This window comes from Streptopelia decaocto, assembly GCF_964273445.1.
Source record: "Streptopelia decaocto genome assembly, chromosome: 18".
NCBI classification, from domain to species: domain Eukaryota; kingdom Metazoa; phylum Chordata; class Aves; order Columbiformes; family Columbidae; genus Streptopelia; species Streptopelia decaocto.
This window is the reverse complement of record NC_138673.1, coordinates 5053234-5076975: the sequence shown is the minus strand read 5'-3', so window position 1 is coordinate 5076975 and position 23742 is coordinate 5053234. Positions and strand designations below refer to the sequence as shown.

The window sequence follows — 23742 nt, the reverse complement described above, 5'->3', positions numbered from 1 at the left end:
GTCCCTCTGGCGCTGGAGCCTGCACAGGCATGTTTCTGCTGGGCAAAAACTGGCCAAAAAAGTCTACAGGACTCTGGAACGAGATTGTGGCTGTTCCCTGCAGCAAGCCCAGGAGAGCCTCGCTGCAGAAACTGGAGATATGGCCCAAACAAGGCAGTAACTGGTCCAGAGTCATAGCCCAAGGGAGCTGAGAATTGGGGCAATGGCCACCCCAAACTACAGTGCCCCAGGGCCCAAGGCTGGGACAGAAAGCTCACACACATCAGGGGAGATCCTGGACATATATGACACAGCACACTGTCCCCACGGGGACACCAGTGACCATGTGGCAAGGTGGCATCTCCACGCTCTGCTGGCATCCATGGGGACAGCAGCAGAACCCAGCAGGATTTTCTGGTGCTGCAGCACAGAAACACCCGTTTTGGCATGTGTAACACCCCTGCTCCTTAACAAATGAACCGCAGTGGCTGATACCACCGGCAATCTTTTCTGTGACACAAATGTGGTCCCAAGAGCGGTGGGAATGCAAACAAGTCAGAGGAAGAGAGTGAGGAGCAAGAAAAGCAAATGGTGTTGTTGGGAAAGGAGTTACAGCACAAAGGTGATGAGTAACCTAAAGAGATCCCAGACGCCAGAGCACAAGTACTCCTGTGGGTTCCTCATGGAAGGGAGAACTCAGTACCCAGAGAAACACGAGAGACAAAGCTGCGAGCAAAGACGGGAAAGCACGTTATTATTCTGTTTTAAGCCCTTGGGACACGATCTCAAACTGTACCTCAGGCTCCCCGCTGGAGTAAGATGATCCCACTCCAGTCACAGATGCGCTGCCTTGAGACTTATCTTGAATCCAATCCCACCAAAGCCTCATCAAGTTATTTTACAAAATCAAAGCACAGTTTCCGCTGTATTTCTCCATTTGCTGAAGTTTATTATATTTGCAAAGAATTAAATGAATGATTTGGTTGTTTCCAAATGAAATGCATTGCTTTAACAGCACTGTATGCACACTGTGAAACTTTTTTTAAATTGCAAAAATGGCTCAATATTTTCCTCAACAACCTCCTGAGCTCCACAGCACACAGAGCTCTGTTATTACTGATGTTAAAGAAGAATGAAAAGTGCAGAGATTCATCTATCTGGTGTGGCTCTGGCCTCCCAATAGAAATGTTGTTGGTAGAAGAGGCTATGTGTGCAATGCTTGGCAGAAAACTCAACTCTGATTTTGTCGAATAACCTTTGATTTTTATTATGGTAAAAAGAGGAGGGAGAGAGGGCAGACTCCTGGGGAGATGGTGTGAAATCCACAACCACCCACTTCCTGAAGGACACTCCTTATTTTTTTGCGTATGTGTTTAAGTACAGACTCATCATTTAGCACATGGAGTATTTTCTTTGCTGCACACCAGCCAATATGGTACATGCCAACCGCGGCAAGAACAACAGATGAAAGCCACAGACACAGTGCTAAGCAACTTGTTCGGCAACGCTCAAACTCGCATGTAAACAAGAGAGATTCGAGTTGGGTTCTCAAGGCCCTCGCCAGAGAGGAACACAGGGATAGTCTCACCTTGCTGCACTGGATTTGCATGTGCTCTCCATTCTGGGAAGCTGACATGTAATCCGCCACCGTTAGATTTCTGAAACCCCAGTGGAATAAGGGACTGGGGTTAAATAGAACGTTACAAACATCCTTAATGACTTCAGAAACCTCTAAGGCCTGGGAGACTCCAAAACCGCAATGTTTGAGTGCAGAGCAGGAATTCAGCACAGGATCAGGGCCAAGAAAACGTGCTTGTGCTTCTTTCAGCCCTGTGTGGCAGAAAGCCTTGGAAAAACTGATGACTGCAAAACACTATTTTTTTCCTCCACAAAGTTACCATAAAATCATTTTTAGAGAAGTGTTCAGCCGAAAGGACGCTATAGCATTTACAAGCTTCCCTTGCTGAGCAATACAAGACATGCAAGCGTCGTTTTCTCTGCTGCTGAGAAAAAAAGAGTCAGCTCAGATGAAATGTGATAACTCTTTAATAGCACCCGGCTCTCCCAGTGGATCCAGCTCCGTCACACTCGCCAATACAGCTCCGGGTTCCACCAGAGGAGTTGCCTACTCTGGTGGAGGGAGAAGGAACCGTGATTTTTGACAGACAAATGCTACAGCTGACAAAAAAAAAGAGAAAAACAACCCACAACAACAAAAACCTGATGAAATACGCAGGACTGGGGCTTGTTCTCTCCAGCAAACCAGGCGAAGACATCGCAACAATACATAAATGAAGACAACGAAGCAACAGATTTCTACAATATGTTATTACTCCTTACCTCCTTGAGACTTGCTTTTCTAGTCCTTCAGAGTTTTGTCTCATTAAATTCCCCATCTCTGTTCTGTTTTAAGAATGTCCTTGTTAAAACTAAACCACCTGTAAGGCTTCCCTGGGCACTCCTGCCTCTTATTGGGAAAAAACACATGATGTTGGCAGTCATTCAACCTGGAGTGACACATGGTACTGAAGAAAGTACAACAGAACCTCCCAGCCTTCTGCAGTTCAAAATTCTACCTCCCCAGCTGCGAAAAACACAACAAGCAATAGCAAGGGAAAAAACAAAAGAGCTAAAGCTGATTTCTTTCTGGTTATGTATTTATGGAACACTTGCTTTGGAACAAAGGTGATCAACACTCACAGTTTCTGTTGTGCTCTCCTGGATGTCCTCAAGTCAGCTGCAAATACCTTCATTAACCAACTTGGCTCTAGAAATGAGCTGCCAGTTAATTGCTGCTGCACTGACAGCCAGGGAGCTCTGACATACAACACAGGTTGCCTATGTGAACCAACATTAAGGTAAAGTTTTGACCTTGAACTCCATGGCAGTGTCAACTTAAGTACACAAGTGTGTAGGACCAGAAACAGTACAGAGACCCCAGCATCTGAAACAGCACTAGAACCCACAGCTACAAATGGCAGGCAATTAGCATTTACATATTTAAGCCTCAAGACAATCCGTCATTGGTGCATCTCACCGACTAACGAAACAGGTATTTTGCCCTTAGCTGAGCGGATTTGCTGGAAGCAGCCTCTGCCTCTGTGTCACACTACCTGCATGCCTCTGTCATGCCCGTCTAACTGCACTTTCAGTTTGTGAAGCTCTTCGATCTCTCGGTTGTGGCGCTCCGTTTTGTGCCGCACCAACGAGCGGTAGAAGTGAATGGTGAAGACGACAAAGATCAGCCCCACGGGGACCATGATGATGGTGGAGATCAGCGCCGACTGCCAACCCACGTGGCCGCTGGTCTTCTCGATGTTGGTGGTCTCGTTTTTCAGGATGGAGCCCACGGGCAGGAATTTTATCCAGCAAAGCAGCACGACTTCTGCAAGGAAAAGGAGGATCCCCAAGACAGTGGAGAAGCCCCACGCCAGCTCGATGTAGGGATGCATACGCTCGTGCGGGGACTCGCTGATGGAGTTCAGGTTGTGGATGTTGCTCACGGCTTCCACGTTGGGCAGGATGCAGGTGCTGATGAGGAGGGCGAAGAGGTGAACTGCCACGAGCACCGTTGTGCAGGCACTGAAAGCGATGAGCAGCATCTGGGGGTACTTGTACTGCACCTCCAGCTGCACCTCCACCATGGCAACCTGGGGGAAAGAACAAATAGCTCATCAACAGCTGCTGGTTTTCTTCTTTTCAAGGCTTTCATCACAGGAAGCATCTTTATTCGGGAAGAGCAGCTAAGGTCAAGTACACACTCAAGTGCTTTTTAGAACAGCAGCCGAGACGGATCATCCCTGTTTCCCACAACGACGTACACGCGGGCTGCAGCCTGGCCTTTCTGAAGGCTTGCGCACACGCTTCTGCTCCCGAGTTTTCTGAACAAACAGATCTCTCCTTGCAACCACGAGCCATACGAACCGCATCAAACCCAGCACACAACAGAAGGAACTCATTAGCCAGCACGCGGAGCTCGGGGGCAGCTGACAGGCTGCTCGCCCGCCCGTCACACCTTCTCCTCCTGCTCCCCACGCGTGGCTGCGGCGCAGGAAGCTTCGACTTCAGGCATTATGAAGAAGAGCACAAAGCAAGCAGCTCCTCCTGGCCAGCAGCCAGCGAAGTTTCACTACCCGCCGTGGGAAGCACGCAAGCTACCGTACAGTTAAAATAGCCGCCTTCTATTCTCAGAACATTGGACGTTCGTTTTTATTACAAATATGCCCAGATACAAGTTATTTATATTCTGAAATTTCTCCCCTGAGAGCTCATAACTTACTGATATACTCAACAGAAGTGGACAACTACCGGCTTACGGGTGTGTTCAACAACTCAGATCAGATTCTGTTTTCTCAAAACAAGAGCTATTGTATAGCAAGTCTAAAGGTGTCTATTTTCTCTTTAATGCAATAAAGCTTAGCAAGCAGAATAAGCAAGCCACTAACATGACTGCTGCCTTACCTGCATCGACTCTGAAACCATTAGTAGCCTGATGGGATCACAGTCAAGCCTGAAAGTATTTAGTAGCAACCAAGACAGAACGCATGTGTTTGGGGCAGCAAATGGTCGATCTCTACAAGTCCTAATTTTATACATACATCAACTATTTAGGATATTAGAGACACCAAAAATATTGTGGCAGTTCTTGGACATTCCCAGACTTTTGTTCTGATTATGAACACATGCAGTTTTTACTTTTTGTGCTGTTGTTTTTGAAAGGTTCCTGTTTGCAGTTTGCAATAGGTTGTCTCATACAGCAGAGAAAATAATAATGCAAGGTTGGCTTTACGTTCTACTGCAAGGTCAATTTAATTAAAACACATGCCACATTGCCCTGCATATGTTCTCTTTGCAGATGTCCCTACATTGATCCAAGGAGATCAAACTTACTCTCTTGCTGCACTGCTCTGTACATCGAATTTGTACAGTCACGCCCCATCAGCCAGGAGATGCTGCAGGTACATTGTTTGTTACTGGGTGCTGTAACACCTAGAGATGTAGTATTCAGCAAGCTGAATTGCACCTGCATGTTCAATCTATAGCTTTCTATTAAAGCTGATGTCAACCTATCCATTTCTGCTTGTTATCCTTCGCAGGAGCAGCACTTCCCAGCTAATTGGATGTTTCCTCCCAGACTAACCTATTCCCTAGGGCTAGCGTCAGCTGTGCGATGTGATGAATTTTTAACGCTGACTGATGACTCAGTAAGAGGTATTTCAGGGAAAAACATCAACAATCCAGATAGGGCAGCACAGCAGAAAAACAGTTCATTTAACCTGAACAAGTACTGGAAAGGTGAGTGAGCTTTTATCGCTTTACTCTGTACAGACTGTCACGTCATTCCCTGACCGGGATAAGAAAATGAGGACAAGCTGACATAACCCATTTTAAAAAATCATTAAATACGCTGCTTAGTCTGTAAAACTATTACTATGTCATGTTTGACATAATTATACTCTTCCATGATAACAGTCCCTCTTCCCCGAAGCTGAGGTGTCAAGGGCTCAACTATGCAAGGCACAGACCATCTCAGCATAAGCTTAATTATAAGCTTGAAAATCGCCCTGTTTTGAACACAGTTTCCCAGGTATGCTAAATGACCAAATTCTCAGAACATTTTAGGATTAAACTGGAATTCAATTACATGCAATTATGTTTGTTTGTTTAGACCAGTATAGCCCAGATTGTCCACAACAAAGAAGATGCTCATCTTGAGAAATCCGGACCGGGCTAGATAGGCAAAAGGATGACAAATGGCTTAACATAAACCATGTTACATTCACACAGATGGTTTGGCAGCCGCTAAAAACAATCATTCCAGCAGATCTGTTGGATTTTTTTGTTTTGTTTTAAATGAAACACATATCCTGTAGCAACCGGACAAGCATCGAGAAGACTGACTAGCAGTAATAACTCTCATTTCCATCAGGAAAATTATTAAGGAGGCTTTCTAAGCTCTCTCTACATCCCCTTCGACCGCAGCCTCCCTGGGGCAAGTGCAATAGCCCTACAGCCCATTTTCCAAGCAGACCTGGCACTGGAAAGGACCCGCGTCCTCCCAATCTGCCCAGCGCTGCCAGAAACCCCAGAGATAGCATCGAGGAAGGTTCGCATTATTCTGCAGCCCGTCCAGAAGGAGCTGGATCAAAGCCACCGCCTGCTGATTAAATATCCATCATCCTGTAATAATTTTCAGGCAATATGGAACTGGCCTGAATCAAACACACTGACAAGGAAGCAAATAAAGCAATAGCCAAGCCCTGCATGACGTTTGTTTACATAGTTAAATGCACACGGGGCTTGAGGGAAACTATTTAACTCTAAATAACTTCTCTACTTTCATCAATAGCCAAATAGATGCTTTTATTAGAAAGCAAACATCCATATACCAAATTTCTGCATGCTAAATCACCAGCGGATAAATACAGCGGTAGGAATAGGTACCTCAGCTTTCACTGGAAGGTCCAGTACAATCAGCTGGGGAAAAGCTTGCTAATAAAGAGCATTCCTTATTGCAAACATTTGTATTTCCGACAACTACCGATTCCAGGTGTACTTGTTTTGTTAAGCTGGTGACTATAATTAACACTACTTACACCTCTGTGTTTATTTGACTTGAATTCTAGACAGTTTGAAGAGACTAGAAGTCAAATGGTTAATTCTGAGCGTTTGCCAGGGACTTTGAGCAGCTCCCCAGTTGTGTGAGTTGAGAAGGCACGCTTTGTTTCCCGATACGCGGCTCAGCCCCATGGCGTGGGTGGGCTGTGGGCCCCGTGTCCCACAGACAGCACAGGCACCTGCCTGTGTAACCACGACAGAGCAGTTCGCAACGCTACAAAACATAGTTTGATAATCGTGTTAAGGAGCACAGTCACACAGAAGTAAGCCAAAGGCACGAAGGGCAAGCACATTAGGTGCTTTTTAAAGTGAGAAAGCTTATGAGTGAAAGAAATCTACAGGAGAGCACTCAGCTTTCTCAAAATGAGGAGAAACCTTCTGCCACTTCAGCACAAGCTTGGTTACAAATCAAGATACGCTGCATGAAGAGTTTTTACGAGCATCGCTTGCACGCAGCCAGCGAGCGGAGAGGAATTGCAAAGCACCCAAGCACACGCTCTCCCCTGCAGACACTTCCACTTAACTCCCCGTTTGCATTTTTCCAGCTTCACTTTGGGCAAACAACTTCATCAACCCAAACAGAATGTTGTAATGTTACACATTTTGGGGGGCTAGGGGAGGAAAAAGCAGTGGAAGAAGCTACAATAAAACAAGGAAAGCTACAGGTAAAGTTCCTGAGATGTGTTCCCCCAGCTTCTGAGCTGCTGGGTGCAACATCCTCACATCACGTCCTGCTCACCCAGGCGCTGCCGACAGACCTCAGGAACAACCAGACCTGCCCATTTCCCAAGCAGAAAACCTTTCCCAGGCAGGTTTCAGTAAGCAAGAACCGCAGGGGAGATGAAGGTGCTCACACCGACGCACCACAGCTCGGACAGGTCTGAGCACTGCACCGCTGACTGTCTCCATCTTCTTTATTTGCTCCCTCCCTGCCATGGTTTTGACCTATGCAGATGGCTTCCAGATAACACCCAAGTGCTGCACAGAGGAAAGCAAGTACCAGGGATTATTCCCAACAGGCAGCACTGACCAAAACATCCCAGGTTTGGCTCCCTTCAGGCTACAGAGTCCTCTGACGCCAGGTCTGAGGCTGCAGGGCCTCTTCTCACACTTCTCACCCCACCTCTACCTTATTTTAGACACTGTGACCTGAAAAAACACATGCAAACAATTAATGCTCATGACCACAGCAACTGCAGGGGTCTGGAGAAGCTCCACGGCCAAGCACAACCCCACGCGAAGGCAGCCAGCGACCACTGGCCGCAGGGCCAAAGGAGACCCCAGGTCCTGTATTGTTTAGTGATGCTGGTGGAACACTTAGGATCATTTTCAGGTAAAGGATTAGTATTTTCAAAGAGCTGACTTGAGAGTACATGGGTTGAGTGTTAGGCAGCTCATGTGTCCACACTGCCTCGAGAGCACCAACCCCAAATTTCCCAGCAGAAGCCCCTAAGCAGATGCCTCCTGCCTCTTCAGAAAACAGCAGCATGTCCTGCTGCTTCACAGGCGGAAAACTCTGCTTAATAGATGATTTCACAGAACCAAAACCTTCACCATGCAGAAAGCGTCGCTACAAAGCACACATACCATGGCAAATCCGGAGAGCAGAGCAGAGGTTCTGCTGGAAGCTTTCAGTTTGGCTCGGCTCAGGTACAATTTTCTCCAAGAAAGGGCTTGAACAGAGTGGTGGTTTGACGTGACCAGCTCCAGATAGCTGCGCCGGACCCAGTCCCGATAATCCATGCCTTTCGTGCCGGGTTCGGAGCAGCAACCAGCAGGAGTGGAAGGATCCACCGGCACGTTTAATTCAGAACTCATCATGGGAGAGATGCTGAGGGAACAAAACAGTCACAGTCAAAAGCAAGTAGCAAAAGGACAAGCATGAGCTACTGGAAAAGCTATGTTTAAATGAAGTCAGCAGAAGAATGATGGACCAAATACCATCATGCTTGCAAGGCAGAGAACAAAGGAAGGACCAGCTGTAATGGCCATAAGAACCAGGCAAGATTACACAAGTAAACCCAATAACTACTGCAGCAGGAATTCAGGAAGGTTGCACAGCACCTGGCTTTTCAAGGCTGGCACCTCAGCTTTCCCCTTTGATTCCTCCTGGCTAATAAACAGATTGTTTTACATAAAGACACTTCAGAAATGGGGTGCCCATCTTGTAATTTTGTTTTAAGCGGTCAGTTGATTTCACGCTGTACCACGGGCTCCAAATCTATCTCCTTCAGAGCATCAAAGTAACTCCAGCGTGTTCAGGAGTCATTTTTTGCTCTTTCTTTGGAAACCAGTTTTTTCAGTTAAACCATTGCTCATCATAGCTCAGTTTTGATGGGCACAGTTCTTCCCCAAGACCTCCCCAATAGTCATAGTGCTGAATGCCACATAGGGTTAACAAAGGAGCTTCCCAGGCTTCTGCAGTGGGAAGTTAAATTTCCTGAACTGCTCACGCTCCACTTTACCAGAGACATCTGACCAAAAATCCTGTTCCCTTACTGCCACGGGTGGCTCTTAGCACGGGGAAAGGAAAAGACCATTCCAGGGGGAAAAGCAAGCTGCTTTTCAGGTCATTTCAATACTTTCCGATTCAAGAGAATACGCTGAAAGATTTAAGAAAGCGGCAAAACCAGAACTTTGGAGCTCCTAGCAGGAGATGCACGCCCAGAATCACACATAATGAGGTATTAATTAGTCCCAGCATCACACCTCAAGGTCATAAGCATCTTGCTGTTCGCCCCAGCCCTGCGTGCATCCCTCTCCCCACCTCCCCATGTATGCAGCCCACACGGTGACAACTAATAAACCAACGTTTCCTGTGAGACTTGGGGAAGTGGCAAACATAAAAAGGACACCAACTGCCCACAACTCTGTCACTAAAGAGGAATAAAAGCTGTTCCAGGCACAATAAGGAAGATTAGACTTCAGCAATTAATAAAGCATCACAGGTTGGGAGATTGTCTGTCCCTCCTGAGCAGGGTGGCTTTCAGATTCCAGCCCCCTCACACATAATGGAAATGGCAGCAAAAAGACTTGCTGTTCTGGGCAGTTTTTGAGAAAGCCACTATTACAGGCGCTGGAGGACTCCAGGGGGGCTCCTGAACTGCTCAGCTGTGTTCAAATTATTAAAAAACAAATAAAAAACACCACAAAAAGCCCAACCAACAACAACAACAAACAACAACAAAACAAAAAATAACTTTCACACAACAATAAAAACCAGAACAGAATATCAGGGACAAACCTCTCCTTGCTCTGTGTTTCCAGACAATGGCAAGAATCACCTATTTTACAGAAGACAACCAAAAAAATGTCTGCCCAGGCTTCCTGGGAGGATCAGAGCAGAGACATTCTGTGAGCACAGAAGTGATGAAGCTGTTTCCTGTGACAACATCCTGTATAGATTCTGCAATGTATAGGGTAGATTTATTAGCTCTGCCCAGTTGGGACACTGGTGGCCTCTACCTTGCCCTTTATTTTCACAAAACGCGTAGGAACTTCGTATGTAGGAAACTTCAACCCCTGGGAGAAATTCCATTGAAAAGACAAATTAATTCAGAGGTTACAGAGGGAGAGCAAGAGTGCCCAATCACGTCTGCTTCTTTCCTTAGAAAAATAAGCTAAAAATACCACAAGGATGAATTTCCAGTCTGGAGCAGCTCAAGAGATGTTCCAACATCTTCAGAATAAAACAACAACTTCAAAATACAATCCGTAAACATGAATGTAGCCCAAACAAGTAGTAACAGGACAACAAACTCACCTTGCTGACTACAGACATGGAGAGGCTGAGTGGAGGCTCCGAGGGCTGAAACACAAGAGCAAAGAAACATTTTACATGCATAGTATCTTAAGTGGTTTTGCTCTGGAAATACTTTTCAGCCAGTTATCTGCATCAGGGGCGAGTCATTTTGGAGAATTCATCTTCCTGCCTTGCAACATTAAAGGTTTAGGACAGTTGCTCTTACAGAAACGACTGTCCTGCAGGGTTTTACTGCACAGGGCTGGAGTTTTGGATAGACATTCAGGATTTCCCCAGGAGACTTCAGCCAAACAACCAGCTCTGGCCAAGTCCGTCCCAGCTGCGTCTTTACTCAATCCCTTTGCACCACTGATGCATTTGACCCCGCTTTATTTCACTCCGCTGAAGACAGAAAGCTCTCTGCGATTGCCACCTCATATCGATTTGGTTAATCTATCCGGTGCCATCCCGCAGAGCAGCGAGGTAGCAGGGAAAGCCTTTGCCGTGCCAACATCCCTGTGCAGCTGCAAGCGCACGTGCGGGGATTTCTTCCCAGCAGGGAACGAAGGAGACGCCACCGGGGCTGAGATAACGCGGGGATCCCCCTCCTGCCCTGAACATCATTCCCAGAATCACAGAATCATTTTGGTTGGAAGAGATCCTCAAGATCATCGAGTCCGGCTGTTAACGCTGTCACTAAACCACGTCCCTGTCTCGGCAGCACTGTCAGCTCCTCGGCCTGGCTTCGGGACACTGGCGCCCCATCAGACACAAGTTTTTGCCCTGTACCCCAAGAGCAATCAGTGTGTTTGTACCAGTGCCTTTCTACCCTGGACAGCATCATTCAAGCCCCCCCCATACCATGGTTAAGCCTGACCCCAGGCCCTACTCCGCCCCTGTCTTCTCCTACTCTGGGCCTCCCAAGCTCAGGCCCTCTTTGCTATGAGGAACCCCTTCGCAAGTTCTTGAGACCCCAGGGGTGTCACCCCACAGCTGTGACCCCCCCCTTATGGCAGCTCACCTCAATCAGGGCATCCTGCCCAAGCTGGATGTGACCCCCTTGCCCCACCACCACTGCTGGGATCTGCCTCACAGGGCATTGCCTGAGCTGGGGATTTCTCCTCCTCCTTCCCAGCCGCCTCCAGCACAACCTGGCCAGGATGTGACCCCACACAGCGAGGATCTCCCCTCCAACAGCCAGGGGATCCCCCAGGCCAGGATGAGACCCCACACACAGCTCACACTCTCATCCAGGGAGTCCCCCAGGCCAGGATGTGGCCTCAGACCGCTGGATCCCTGCCCAGCCTCCCATCTCCAGCATCTTCTCCGGCAGGATGGGCCCCGCTCCCTCCCCACCGCTGGAATCTCCCCTTCCCACAGCACCCCGGGTCAGGGGCATCCCCGTGCCGAAGACAGGAGGGGTCACCCCAACAGCACCCCCTTAGTGATGATGCAACCCCCAGGAGCTGATCTGCCCTCTGCATCCCAAGAGAGCTCCAAAGCAGCGCCGGGCAGGACGGGACCCCCTTCTCTGCCCGCAGCGGACCCTTCCCACGCACCCCACCACCCGGGCAGGATAAGGCACACAGCCCCCCAGGCAGGGGAAGGCCCATCCAGGCAGGATAACACCCCGAACTCCGGGCAGGGGATGCTTCCACCCGGGCAGGATGAGCCGACATCCCGGCCAGGAGATGCTCCCATCTCTGCAGGATGAGCCCCCTCCAGCCAAACACCCCAGTGGGGACCAACCCCGCTCACCCAGAGCACGGGACCCGCCACCCCGTGCAGGATGAGACCCCCGGGACAGGACGCAGTGTCGGGCCCTGGCTCACCGCTCTGGCCGGGGCCGGGTCGGGCGCGGCGCCCCGGGAGCTCCCGCCGCCGGGAGCCGAAGCCGCCTCCGCCGCTGCCAAGGCAACCGGGCACCGCCACGTGACCCGCAGGAAATGGGGGGGCGGGCACCCGCCCCGCCCACCTTCACGTGACCGCCGCCTCATTGGTCCGTGGACATCCCAGACACCGCCCCTTTGGCGGCTGGGGCGGGGCCAGCGGTTGCCCCGCCCCGTCGCACCGCGGGAACCGCGACCGCCGCTCCCCGCGGAGAGACAGGGCGGGGGTCTGGGGGCTCTGCCCACCTGAGGAAGGCGCTTCGCTCGTCCAGCGCCTCCCCGCAGCCGTTCCAGCAGAGGGCTGGGGGGCCTGGGGGCCGCAGCGCCCGGAGGTGCCAACACACATCCGTAGGAAAAAAACACCAGCTCTGCGGCTCCCTAAATTATCCCCCCACTGATAAAAACGTTACTCGGTCTGGCCCTCGCATCTCTAAATCTTTCCACAGAGAAGGTATTGGTGCAATGGGATGCAAATGTGATTTTATTACAATTATTAATCATACAGCAAAAAGTCGCCACTTACATAAGCCAAGAGGCAGCGCTGGCTTCTGCCTCCGCTGGGCTGCAGCGTCCTGGGGCTGGAGCAGAGAAACGAGGGCAGGTTATAGAAACCAGCCGGCCGTCGCCCTGCACTCCTCCTCGCTTGACTCAGCAGGAAATCCTCTATAAACCCATCAGAAGAGCAAAGAGAGGGACAGATTTATGGGAAAGAGGAGGGAGTTCCTTCCCTGAAAACGAGATAAGCAAATAGGCTGAAAGGCAGCACAATGGGGCAGCTTTATCCCCCGGGTAATCCCATCTTCCTGAATTCCCTTCTGCCGCGGGGCGGAAAAAGACAAAGGAAAACAATTCCTAAAAAGTATTAAAAAGACAAATGCATCGTTTATCCTGAGCGTGTTTTCACTGCTGAGATGATTAATACCTCTGCTGATTACAGCACTAACGCCGCCCTCTCAGGGTCCCGCGCCTGCACAAACGCATGTAGAAATGGAACAGCAGCACACTTTTAGCTCCTGAGGATCAGTCTCCATCAGAGAAAGGAGAGGAACTCCTCTAGAACAGAATCCAGAGCAAGAATTTAACGTAAGCAGGTCAAATGTCTTGGCAGTTTCAAGCCTTTAAGTTATTACTGCTTTTTCGGTGCCATATTTAGAACAGGAAGCAATTGTAGAATTGTTCCTCATTTTACTACACATGGGAGCACCTGCCTTTTTCTACTCCACAGACAGTGTTTTCCCCATTTCGAGGTCACCAAATACTTGTACTTTGTCTTAACAAAGTAACATCCCTTCACACAGTCACTCTGAAGTGCCTTTGTATTCTGGAAGACATACTACTGACAAAAAAACACAACACGGCATCGTATTTTTCAGAATTCATAGCAACACCTACCAAATACAGCTCCTGCCACTACATTCAGCCACCCCAGCAAGAAAGACCATAAGGCAGATACCACTTTCAGCAACACATTCTCTTTGCTTTTTATGGATTTCACCTACAAACTTCACATTCCCAGAAAATGTAGGGTATGAATAATTCAGCATGGGTAACAACGATGTCCTAGGGAGGCAGGATGAGGCCACACAACCTGAATTTGTTTAGTTCACAAACTCAAGTCCATCTTCTTCACAACTGAGAAGCGTGTCCTCATGCAGCAACATCTGCTCTGCATAATGGAAACCAGCACTTATTTATTCAGCTCAAAAGCCTGACAAGCTCGGGGCAAACAGCTTTTGCTTCTTTGTGAGCCTCTCACTTCTCTGTCCACAAAAGCTAAGAAACATCACAACATTTTTATGGCTCATCTTATGACACAGACATATCAATGGGGTTTACCTGCCCTAGCAGGGATTCAAGTGAAGCAATTCTCATAACTCACCCCTCACTACAGGGAAAATGCCAACAACCGCAGCACGTCCATTCTGCATCTGAAGCCTAGAGAATGAAACACTGTCAAAAGTTAACTCTGAAGCACCTGCCTCTATGGAGATCAAGGAGAAAACAATTCCATGCCAATCTCCAACCCAGGGGGGCGGTGGAGATACGGACCTTGCAGCTCAGAAGTTATCCAGCTCTGAAGTCTTTGGGCATGTACATGGGAACCAAACAGAAACATCACTTGCACTTCATCACATCTCCTTCCCCACCACCACAGTAACACCACTGAGAAGCCATTACATAAAGCCAGCTCAGACAAAGCACAGGATTTCTGGCAGCACTGTTCAACAAAGGCTAAATCAAAAAAGGGATTCTCCCTTTTTATTGTTTTTGCTTTAAATAATTTGGCATTAACAAAGGCTTGAGAAGAAGTAGCACCACAGTCTGGATGCCGAGGTCCTGGGATGAGCGTGTCTGAAGATAGCAGGCACTTCTAATCAAAGATACACTGAAAAGACAACAATCTAAATTACAAATAAACCCACCATTGCATATGCTCTTCATTTAAGCACCAAGAAGTAAATACGCATATATGGATGTTATGATTCCTACCAGGGAACCCAAAGTTCAAAGCAGAGAGCTTAAGCAGAGAGAAAGGCAGGGTGTCATTGAATTAAGCTGAACACAAGCAAAACCATTCCATTCCAAGCCTTTCTGCCACAGAATCTGGAGGCTTTACAAAAACAATCCTTTGGAAAAGCTATTGTTCCATTCCGAAAGCAAAAAGTAAATGAAATGCAGCTAACACCTTTTTCCATATTTTCTTGTGTGCCACATCACTTGGTGTTTTTGTCCCTTCCTGCAGCCCTGCAAGCATCTCTTTATTTTACTGAAATCCTCTTAAAAAAAAAGGAAGACAGAACAATCCAATACATCCCCTTTATTCATTTAAAAAACATGGAAGAAAAGTAATAGGGAATGTTTCAGCAATAAAAAAGGGATCCTGCTTAAAAATCTATAGAACTTGTCTAGCAACATAAACTGATTTCTTTGGGTTAGAGATGACCCCATACAAAACCCCAAATTCAGAACACTCACAGTGCAGGAGAGTCTGGCTACAGACCACTTTTCTACTTTAGGTTAAACTCTTCCCTTAGATTCATGTATCCCACTACTACCAGCTTTGACGTAAGTAGAATATGTAGCCCTCACAGTAATATTTTCCTTAAATAGTAATGGATATGTTTTAGCTTTCAGGCAGAAAAACACTCTAGGCCATGTTAGAAAGAACTCTAGGGTCAGAGAAACTTATGGCTGACTCTTTAGAGCAAACTTAGAGCAGACTGCACAGCAGTTATACAAGCAATTAAGAAAAAAACCCTCTTATTTGGCATTTCTCTATCAATATCTCTTGGGCCTGTGCCGTGAAGGTCGTTCACCATTAAGCAGATATAACATACGCCAATGGGTTCTGCTTGGCTGAGATGAAAGACTTTCATGCTCCTGGATATAAAGCAATGAACAGTGTTTGCAGTTGTCCCCGAAAGGCTTCATCCTCTTCCCATCACAAAACTTGGCTCTTCAGCATCATCTTCCTTCTCTTCCTCCTCCTTGCTATCCTCTTCATCATCCTCGCTGCTGACTCGCTCTTGAGATTGATCAGGTTCTACAAACACAAACAGGATGAATTGACAATATATCCCCACGTGTCTCCCTTGTTAAGTATCTCAAAACAAAATAGTCTCAGGTGCTAAGGAAACGTGGATCAGGTCACACTAATTAGTACCAATGGGTAACATATTCCCATGTGTTGTCCTTGTTAAATATATCACAGCAAAGTAGACCCAGACACTAAGGAAACATGTATCATGTACCGAGTGATATCGACCTCAGAATATCAAATTTTCCCTTGGAGAAATATTCCCTTACGTCCAACGTTACCTCTGTGCCAAGTCCATCATTAAACAGCATCACCCCCAACTGAACATTATTTCAATCAGAGGTAATCAAATGCAGAAGTGATGAATTATAGAATGAAATTATAGAATTATCTCATTCTCAACCAGCATGACCTTTCAAGTATCACAGAGTACTGTTAAAGAAAGCAGGCGCTGGGAAGCCACAGGCAAGGCTCAGTATATTTCTACACCTTTTTTTTATTACAGAGTTTACAGAAACTTCACAAGGTGCCATGAACTTCTCCAGACTGTTCAGTATCCTGTGAGTCCAGGAACTCATTACGATATGTGATAATAATGAAGGTCACAGAAAATTTGTGAAGCCTGCTAAAAGACCAGAAAGCACCTACTAGAAACTAGATAACGGATAATGAAAATTAGGTACGGCATAAAGTGGGACCTGCAGCTAACAGCCATTCTGCTGCTCCCAGCAGCTCTTGTACCTTTACTGCCCCTCAGATCAAGTCTCACTCAGCTCATGCTCTGACCAGTTACAGGCAGGATTTAGGATTAATGGTCTGATGCCACCGTGTGGTGAAGTTCTGTACTTTCATTTTTCATTCGAGGCCTGTATAATAACGCAACTTTAATGCTGAGCTTATTTAGCACCAGCCTTTATTCTTAATGTTTTTATGACAACTAAGGTGAAAGATGGCAAGTCAGAAGTTTTATTTATTCATTCAAAAAGGAAGATGAATGCTTGCTTGCCACATCCAACAAATACACTTCAATTAATTCAGAAAAAACCCTCAGATCTCAACCCAGGGCACACGAAACTAGAAAAAGACACACTTAGTAGACTAAAGGTGGCTATCAGGGGCTTCTATCTCCCCTGTTGGTTTATTTTTTAACAGAGAACGACAAACTGCAAAGAGCTAAGAACTATTCAAAAGACAGGGGAGTTTGGATTCTGGCTTCCAGAAGGTGACTTCCTTACGCTGAACAAAACCATTCCAGCCCAAGAACGGGTACATGGCAGCCCTGTATCACATCGCCAGTCCCTGACCCAGCTCCCCTCTCTCCCAGCCACTCCCCAAAGGGATGGGTGTTCTGTTTTGTTCCCTTGAAGTGAACAAAAGTACATTGACTCATACTTAAATTCTCCTCCCAGTCACACTTCATAAACAAGTAGCTTTAAAAAAAAAAACAGAACCAAAACAAAATGCAAAAAAAAATCCACTCTGCTACATTCACTTGCTGTCACAAGTAAAATTAACCTGGCGATTAATTTGTCCTCCCATGTTTATATGTGAGGCTGGCACTGGCTCAGTTGAAACAGATCCAATTCTGAGCAGCAAACCAGAAATAAGGTGGAATTATCCGACAATTCAGTGTTGTAGCAGAACTATCAGAAACGGTTGTAACTTTTAAGAATTACTGCAGAGTTAGTGCGTTAATCAATAAAGGACTATTTGAAAGAATAAGCTAAAATACCTCACTGAAAGGAAGCAACAAGTATTCAAAAGTTTGAGCAAACAGTTACACTGACATTGCTGAACATTAATTTTCAAGACTGCAGCAGAACAGAGGCAGTCGGGGATTTTTCATGTTTATTTCTATGTCAAATAAAATAATCATGTGGAACAGATGGCACCAAGGTGGCTCGATTTCTTACACACAAAATCATAACTCAGTTTCTTGCTGTGTATTTTTTCCACCTGTTTTCCCATACGCAGTCAGAAAAAGAAGGGCCTTTAACAATAGTGCCTTTTATAGCAGATGTTCCAAATCTGCAGTTTGTCAGAATAGCTGGGGCAAAACATTCACAATCAACAAAGTCGGATTCCAATGTTTTCTGTCCAAAATTTCCCCTAATAAAGAGAAAATATTCACAAACAGCCAAGCTATTTGTAAGATTAAATCTCAACATAGATGGCTTTCAAAGAGGACTTTAGAAACTTTAGCTAAAATAACAAGCTTAAGACTGAGTTCTTTCTATCCATGTATTGAGAATGCTTGGGGCTGAGGGTGGAACAAACCCTTCTGGGCTTCAATTAGGGAACAGAACTAAATCTTGAGAAAAGAAAATTAAATTCCACTGACCTTTTTCCTGCTTCTTTTGTTCAAGTTTATTTTTCTTAGCTTGCAGTTTCTTCTCTTTTAACTTCTGGCTATAAAGCAAAGACAAGAAGACTCTTTCGCAAATCCAACACTGTAAAGCTTCTGCACATTCATACACTGATAAAGGACGTATTACAGACATTTTGGAAAAGCAGACTTCAGAAGAGAAGTTCATTTTAAATTTGGCCTCAACTGAAAAGCAAGAGCAAACTTAAGACACATGATCAACAGAAACTTTTCTATGTTGTTTTTGTCTAATGGAATTGGGTTTTTTTTAAGTCTTTCATGACACTACTGCAACCAAAACTATATCCTATGCAATAATCTCCAAGGACACAGACGGAATAAAAATTAAACTGCCCCTACATTTTAGCTAGTGAGCCTAATAAACAAAAAGGGACAATGGTGTCAAAACCCAGACTGCTGGAACTGAACATAGGGAAAATAAATTAAGTCATCCCAGTAATTGAAAAAAATAACACAGTATGCTTTGACCTTTATCTTTGGCTGTACATCCTCAATATGCTGGGCCCTAGGAGTAACGTTCCAAGCGAGAGGGAATTTCAGTTCACACGACCCAGCTCTGTTTGCCCAGCAAAGGTAACCCAGCAGTCTAACTGCAGACACAGAGCAGAGCAATCTGGGATTCATGTTCCTCTCTTAACACCATAAACAAATTCTCTTGAAACAGAGAGCCAAGTCCTGTGCCTGTTAGGTCAGGACAGAAGAGAAAGGGTGGAGAGGGAATTCAGAAGGGCTGCTACAGGGCAAAGCCACTTGGTACCTTCACCATTAGACTACAGAAGGGGGATGAGGAGGTGTTAGGAGTGTTGAGGCAGCATTTGCTGTTTGAACAGTTGCTCTCCGCCTCAGCCAGGCAAAAGGCAGCAGGCCAGATCTGACTTGCCGGCCATCTGTTGGACCACACTAAATTAAAGCAAGACGGCAACAGTGTTTGTGTTGTCCACTTTTGTGCTAATGTGCCAGTGAGTCACTACGCACAGGCCTTTCGGCAGCAGCTCTCAGCTACAAGATGTGAAGCCCTATTTCTCAAAGTGGCAAGAGAGAGGCTGCTCAGGGTCAGACCCTCTGAGGGAGCCGAGCCACAAAACCCTGCTATTTCTGAAAGGTATGGTGGGCACAGATTGTGGAATTTAAATTCTTGTATCACTGCACTACAACGCCTGAGAGCATCAATCTTGTAACTATTTCACTTTATCTAAGTCTTACTGAGAAGGATGGATTTAATATTTTTTATTTTTTCCATTTAATTTACTGGACTTGACCTGCCAGACATTTCAGTGAGGTAGGCAGAAGCAACTACTGATTTTAACAATACTGCACTCATCAGTGGCCTGTTCCATACTCCCAGGCTAACCTGGACTAGTCACACTGACGGTGTACAGGGGACAGCATCAGGCCATGCGCTGCTAGTCCAAACCCCTACATGCACCCATTACGCAGCACCCATTTTTGCACTTAAGCTGCTCGGTGTTAGCTGTTTCAGATATTTATTTAGGCCAGATGTACAAATAAACCTCTCCTGACATTGTTATAACAAATATGCAGTGAGGCGTGTTGCAGTCAACACCACAGCGTCAGCAAAAGCTGCTCAACCAGTCAAAAGTTATCCTGCTAGCAATGGTACAGAAAGTAAACCGTGCCGGCAAATCCTGCCAAATTTACAGCTATCTTCAGAAACCAAACAATGACATTAACAAAACCAATTTCCACAGCCAGACTTCTCAGCTGCTAGATGCAGACACAGAATGACAACATTTAGCCAAAGCATGCAGATACAGATGAGGCACAGGGCATGAGGGTTTCCATGTCAAGCCTCCTGGGAACAATCTGCCCTTACCGCTTCCTTCTGCGTTTTGCTGTTTGCTCTTCTGCAATCATCTTATTCCTCTCCAGTTTCTTCTGGAATTCTTCATCTAGTCTTTGCTGTAATTGATCACATGTCATACTTTAGTCACAATCTAAATTAAAATACTTCTTTTCAAAGTCAGGTCCTTTAAGGGAGAAGCCTTTTAGCAAAATACAGAAGGGAGCTTTGCCAGATTTTGTCTGGCTACTTTTTTTTTATACAAAAGCCATACTGGTAGGGATGGCTTCTGTACAGACAATATTTTTAACCTGCAGTCTGAGCCAAACATTGATGCCTTTAGAGAGAGAAATCCTCACCAAAACAGATAAGGGAAGTTTGGCTCCTGCCATAAATAATGTTTCAGTAAGAAACAAGAGAATAATTTGAGACACAAACATTAACATACAGGTCAAAGAACTCATCTTGGCCAAGAGAGTATAACAATAACGCACTCTGAAAGAGGTGGTATTCTACTCCACCAAAACATAAAAAAAGGTCCAGACTCTGTGCACAGGCACTTGCTTCAATCCTGTCTGTGCAAGACAGTGATATTAGGGACTTCTAGTTTTTAAAGCATTTCCAAACCAACCTGAGAACACACACATTCATGTGCATTCTTACTGCGCGCGAGGACCCCAGTGAACAGAGAAGACAGAGCACATTTGACACAAAGCACCAAATGTTTCAATACTGACAGACACCACATACCATATATTCCTACATTTATTCTCTGATAAGGGGTGTTTCAGAACTGAATTATTTGTACATGACTTTAAAAGAAGAAAAGATTTGCAATGAACATCAAATGGTCAGGGGCTGGGGATTACAGAGTCCTGCTGACCTTCTCAGCCATGGCATCCATGAAATCTTGCCTCTGGTACTCTCGCCGACGCAGATGCCGGTATACGTGAAACTCCCCACTCCCAGCTCCAGCACTGGAACCTACAAGAAAGAAGAGTTAATCTGCTAGAAAATAACATACACATATACTAGATGCTCACAAATTACTACAGCTATACGCTGAGGGACAGGACATATGAAAGGGCACTGCAAGATGAAAATCTATTAGCAATGCACAGAGCGTGTCACCACTTTATATAAGCTCAAACGTCTCGCCAAAACGAGCTACCAAATCATATGCTTATGGTCCACTGTAGTTTCTCTCCTAGAGAGAATGAAATCTTAGCTGGACATTGAGGCAGTAAAAAAAAAAATAGAGATGAAATGCACACCCCATTCTCTTCTAGGCAGAGGTGAGCTAAAACATCCTACCGAGCTTGCTTCTCACTAATTTTCAGCACCTCATCCCAAAAATAAAGGTCAACAATAAGGTGATAAAGCCCATCATATTATACTTTCCCATGCACGACAGATATCACTGACAGTTTTTGACTGTTTCTTCATAAATGGAATCCCTATAGCTCTCTCTTCCTGGCATCATTTCGCACGTTGAAGTCTCACAGGAGCTTTCACCATCACACTCCATTCTCTTCCTCTGTCTCCTGAGCCATTTCTCAAGGCAAAGCACACAAATACATGCCTCAAAGAAGACACTCAGTAATTAAAACACGGCAGCTGGGACTGCAATATGGGTGCTCTTGATACTAACAGAATCCCAACACGTCAAGCGCTTCCACAAAAACAAGACAGTGCAACTCAAGCACGCAGCAAAGTTACTTGAAAAAGACACTAGGGAATTAGAATAAGCAGAACAGTTTATTTAGAAGCATATAAAAGCTTTAGTTCAAGATCAATTATTCTGAAATAAGAACCAGTCAGCCTCTACAAAGGATCGTTAATAAGGATGAAAGTCCCAAAGAAAGACAGAACTTCTACATGTAGATACAATTTACACCACAACTATTGCATTTAATCCCCGTAGGTAAAAGTGTAAGCAGAATACTTGGGCCAGGTTCCTCACACAGCTGCCAGCTCCCTGCCTGACCTTGTACAATCATGTCCACTGCACGTGTCTGCTTCTCACTGCCTGGGATTCAGACTCAAAGCACTCAAAAGAGGGACCTCTTAAGTTCCCAAAGCACTCTCAGATCCATGGAAAGGACAGATTTACTTATCATCATCTACTTGTCATCGCCAGAGCAGCAGTGTATTTCATTGCAGGCAGTCCACGTGCCACAGTGCCGCAGACATTGTTCACTTTGCATCCTGACAACAAGCAGGAACGTGGAACCCAAGTACCAAAGAAAACTTGAAAAAGCAACTTTCAAAGCACATTTCATACCTCTCTTCTCCAGTAAAATGAGCAACAACAGAAAACTACCTCTGGCCTTTTCTATTAAATGCTTTTCTAAGTTTAATGTAGCTGACCCCACAGTTATCTGAAGAATAGCATTGTTACCCATCACATCTCTAACGAACTCCGGGGGAGGTCGTGGTGCCCATTCATTCAGTTTTTCAGGAATTGGTACAGTCTTTTCCTGCAAGAACAAACCAACCAGTCATCAGTACCTTCTAGGAGCAAAGTCTAAAATTTTAACACGTTGTTGAAACATGGTGTGTCTGACAACAGCCTCTTTGATCAGCTGACAGTAACTCCTTCACACACCAGGATCAGGCAGGCAGAAAATGCTAATCACATTCAGACCTACAGGTCAACAAACTCCAGGAGCATCAGGAGTGTTTGTGCTTCTTTTCAGTATGGAAACTAGAAAGAAGTCAGCACCTCCACGCACTCGCAGAAACCGAGTATGCTTCCACTACCCTTGGTCTAGGAAGCGATTAAAGGGATTTGTGCACCTCCCATTCCAGATCTCAGAGGACAGGGAAGGGAGAGCACATGGTACAAGGTCAGAGGAAGAACACGGTGTGGCCATGTCTCAGCCTCCTCCAGCACACACAGAGGGTGGGTAAGAGTCGGCAAACGCCTCCTCCTCAGGACAAGGATCAGAACACCCGGTTATAGGAACCAGGGTCAAGCTCGCTGCATTAAAAGCAGTGGGCATAGCACTGAGGGGCCAGGCCCCCCCGGCTCCCCAGAGAAGGGTTTGTCCTTTCAGAGCACCCCAGGAAAGACCCTCACAGACCCGGGGACGGGGCGGTGATGGGGTCGGTCCCTCTCCCCTCACAGACCCGGGGACGGGGCGGTGATGGGGTCGGTCCCTCTCCCCTCACAGACCCGGGCAAGGAGGAGCTGAGGGTCGTCCCTCCCTCCTTACAGAACCCCGGGCTATCGGCCTCCCTCCCCTCATAGCCCCCAGTGTGTGTGGCAGGGGGAGGTCGGTCCGTCTCCCCTCACAGACCCGGGGATGAGGAAGGGGGGGGTCGGTCCCTCGCCCCTCACAGACCCCGCCGGGGTGGGGGTCTCACTCTCCCTCTCCCCTCACGACCCCGCGGGCATGAGCACAGGCCCGGCGGGTGCCCTCACCGGGTTCCTCATGAGCCGCTCGAGGCGCAGTCGCTGCTCCTCGGCGGCGCTGCGGGGGATGACGAGCGGCTGCGGCTCCTTGCGGGGCCGGGGCGGCCGCGGGGCCGAGGGCGCCGCCATGTTCCAGCCGCCGCCGCGCCCCGCCCCGCCTCGCTCTGACGTCACGGCGCGCGACGCGACTGGGCCCTGTCATGGCGGCGTCTGCGGCCTGAGGGAGCGGGGGGACAAGGGACCCCCCCGCGGGCCCCGGCTGCTGCGGAATGAAGGTCGTTCCTGTGTCACGTCTCCCAGGGCCCAGTTGGACCGTGGGGCCACGTTCCCCCAAAGCTGGAATATTGTGTCCAGTTGTGGCCCCTCAGTTC

The 23742-nt window shown here is 46.9% G+C and overlaps 2 protein-coding genes across 7 annotated transcripts; both read right to left on the bottom strand.

Moving 5' to 3' along the window:
• Window positions 1-899: 899 nt before the first annotated feature.
• On the bottom strand, window positions 900-14319 carry ORAI2 (ORAI calcium release-activated calcium modulator 2). Of its 5 annotated transcripts, none has more exons than XM_082068287.1 (4): window positions 12752-14319; window positions 10361-10405; window positions 8185-8428; window positions 2008-3629 (listed from the first exon to the last, which is right to left on the bottom strand). In XM_082068287.1, exons 3-4 carry the CDS (start codon window positions 8416-8418, stop codon window positions 3084-3086), a joined length of 780 nt encoding a protein of 259 aa, XP_081924413.1. In that variant the 5' UTR covers window positions 8419-8428; window positions 10361-10405; window positions 12752-14319; the 3' UTR covers window positions 2008-3083. The 5 variants fall into 5 exon arrangements, with proteins under 5 accessions (XP_081924417.1, XP_081924413.1, XP_081924414.1 ...); XM_082068288.1 differs by lacking the exon at window positions 12752-14319 and adding an exon at window positions 12172-12272; XM_082068289.1 differs by lacking the exon at window positions 12752-14319 and adding an exon at window positions 12098-12262.
• A 142-nt stretch (window positions 14320-14461) lies between these two features.
• Window positions 14462-23524, bottom strand: PRKRIP1 (PRKR interacting protein 1). 2 transcript variants are annotated; one of them, XR_014185629.1, is made up of 7 exons: window positions 23381-23524; window positions 22355-22433; window positions 20837-20937; window positions 19987-20072; window positions 18108-18175; window positions 15567-15772; window positions 14462-14614 (listed from the first exon to the last, which is right to left on the bottom strand). XR_014185629.1 is itself a non-coding variant. In XM_082068292.1 (6 exons), exons 1-6 carry the CDS (start codon window positions 23498-23500, stop codon window positions 15657-15659), a joined length of 570 nt encoding a protein of 189 aa, XP_081924418.1. In that variant the 5' UTR covers window positions 23501-23524; the 3' UTR covers window positions 14462-15656. The 2 variants fall into 2 exon arrangements, 1 of the variants encoding a protein (XP_081924418.1); XM_082068292.1 differs by having other exon boundaries at window positions 14462-15772.
• Window positions 23525-23742: the final 218 nt, after the last annotated feature.

Bases quoted from the DNA above. Each gene is read 5' to 3' on its own strand.
- PRKRIP1 (XM_082068292.1), bottom strand. From the start codon at position 23,500: ATGGCGGCGCCCTCGGCCCCGCGGCCGCCCCGGCCCCGCAAGGAGCCG. The intron at 20,938-22,354 runs GTAACAATGCTA...TCTTTCTTGTAG, and splicing joins GTTCGTTAGAGATGTGATGG to GTTCCAGTGCTGGAGCTGGG. The intron at 18,176-19,986 runs GTAAGGGCAGAT...TTTGCTTTATAG, and splicing joins GCAAAACGCAGAAGGAAGCG to CCAGAAGTTAAAAGAGAAGA.
- ORAI2 (XM_082068291.1), bottom strand. From the start codon at position 8,418: ATGATGAGTTCTGAATTAAACGTGCCGGTGGATCCTTCCACTCCTGCT. The intron at 3,630-8,184 runs GTATGTGTGCTT...TCTTTCCCCCAG, and splicing joins TGCTCTCCGGATTTGCCATG to GTTGCCATGGTGGAGGTGCA. The intron at 2,105-3,089 runs GTGTGACACAGA...CCACCAGAGTAG, and splicing joins ATGACAGAGGCATGCAGGTA to GCAACTCCTCTGGTGGAACC.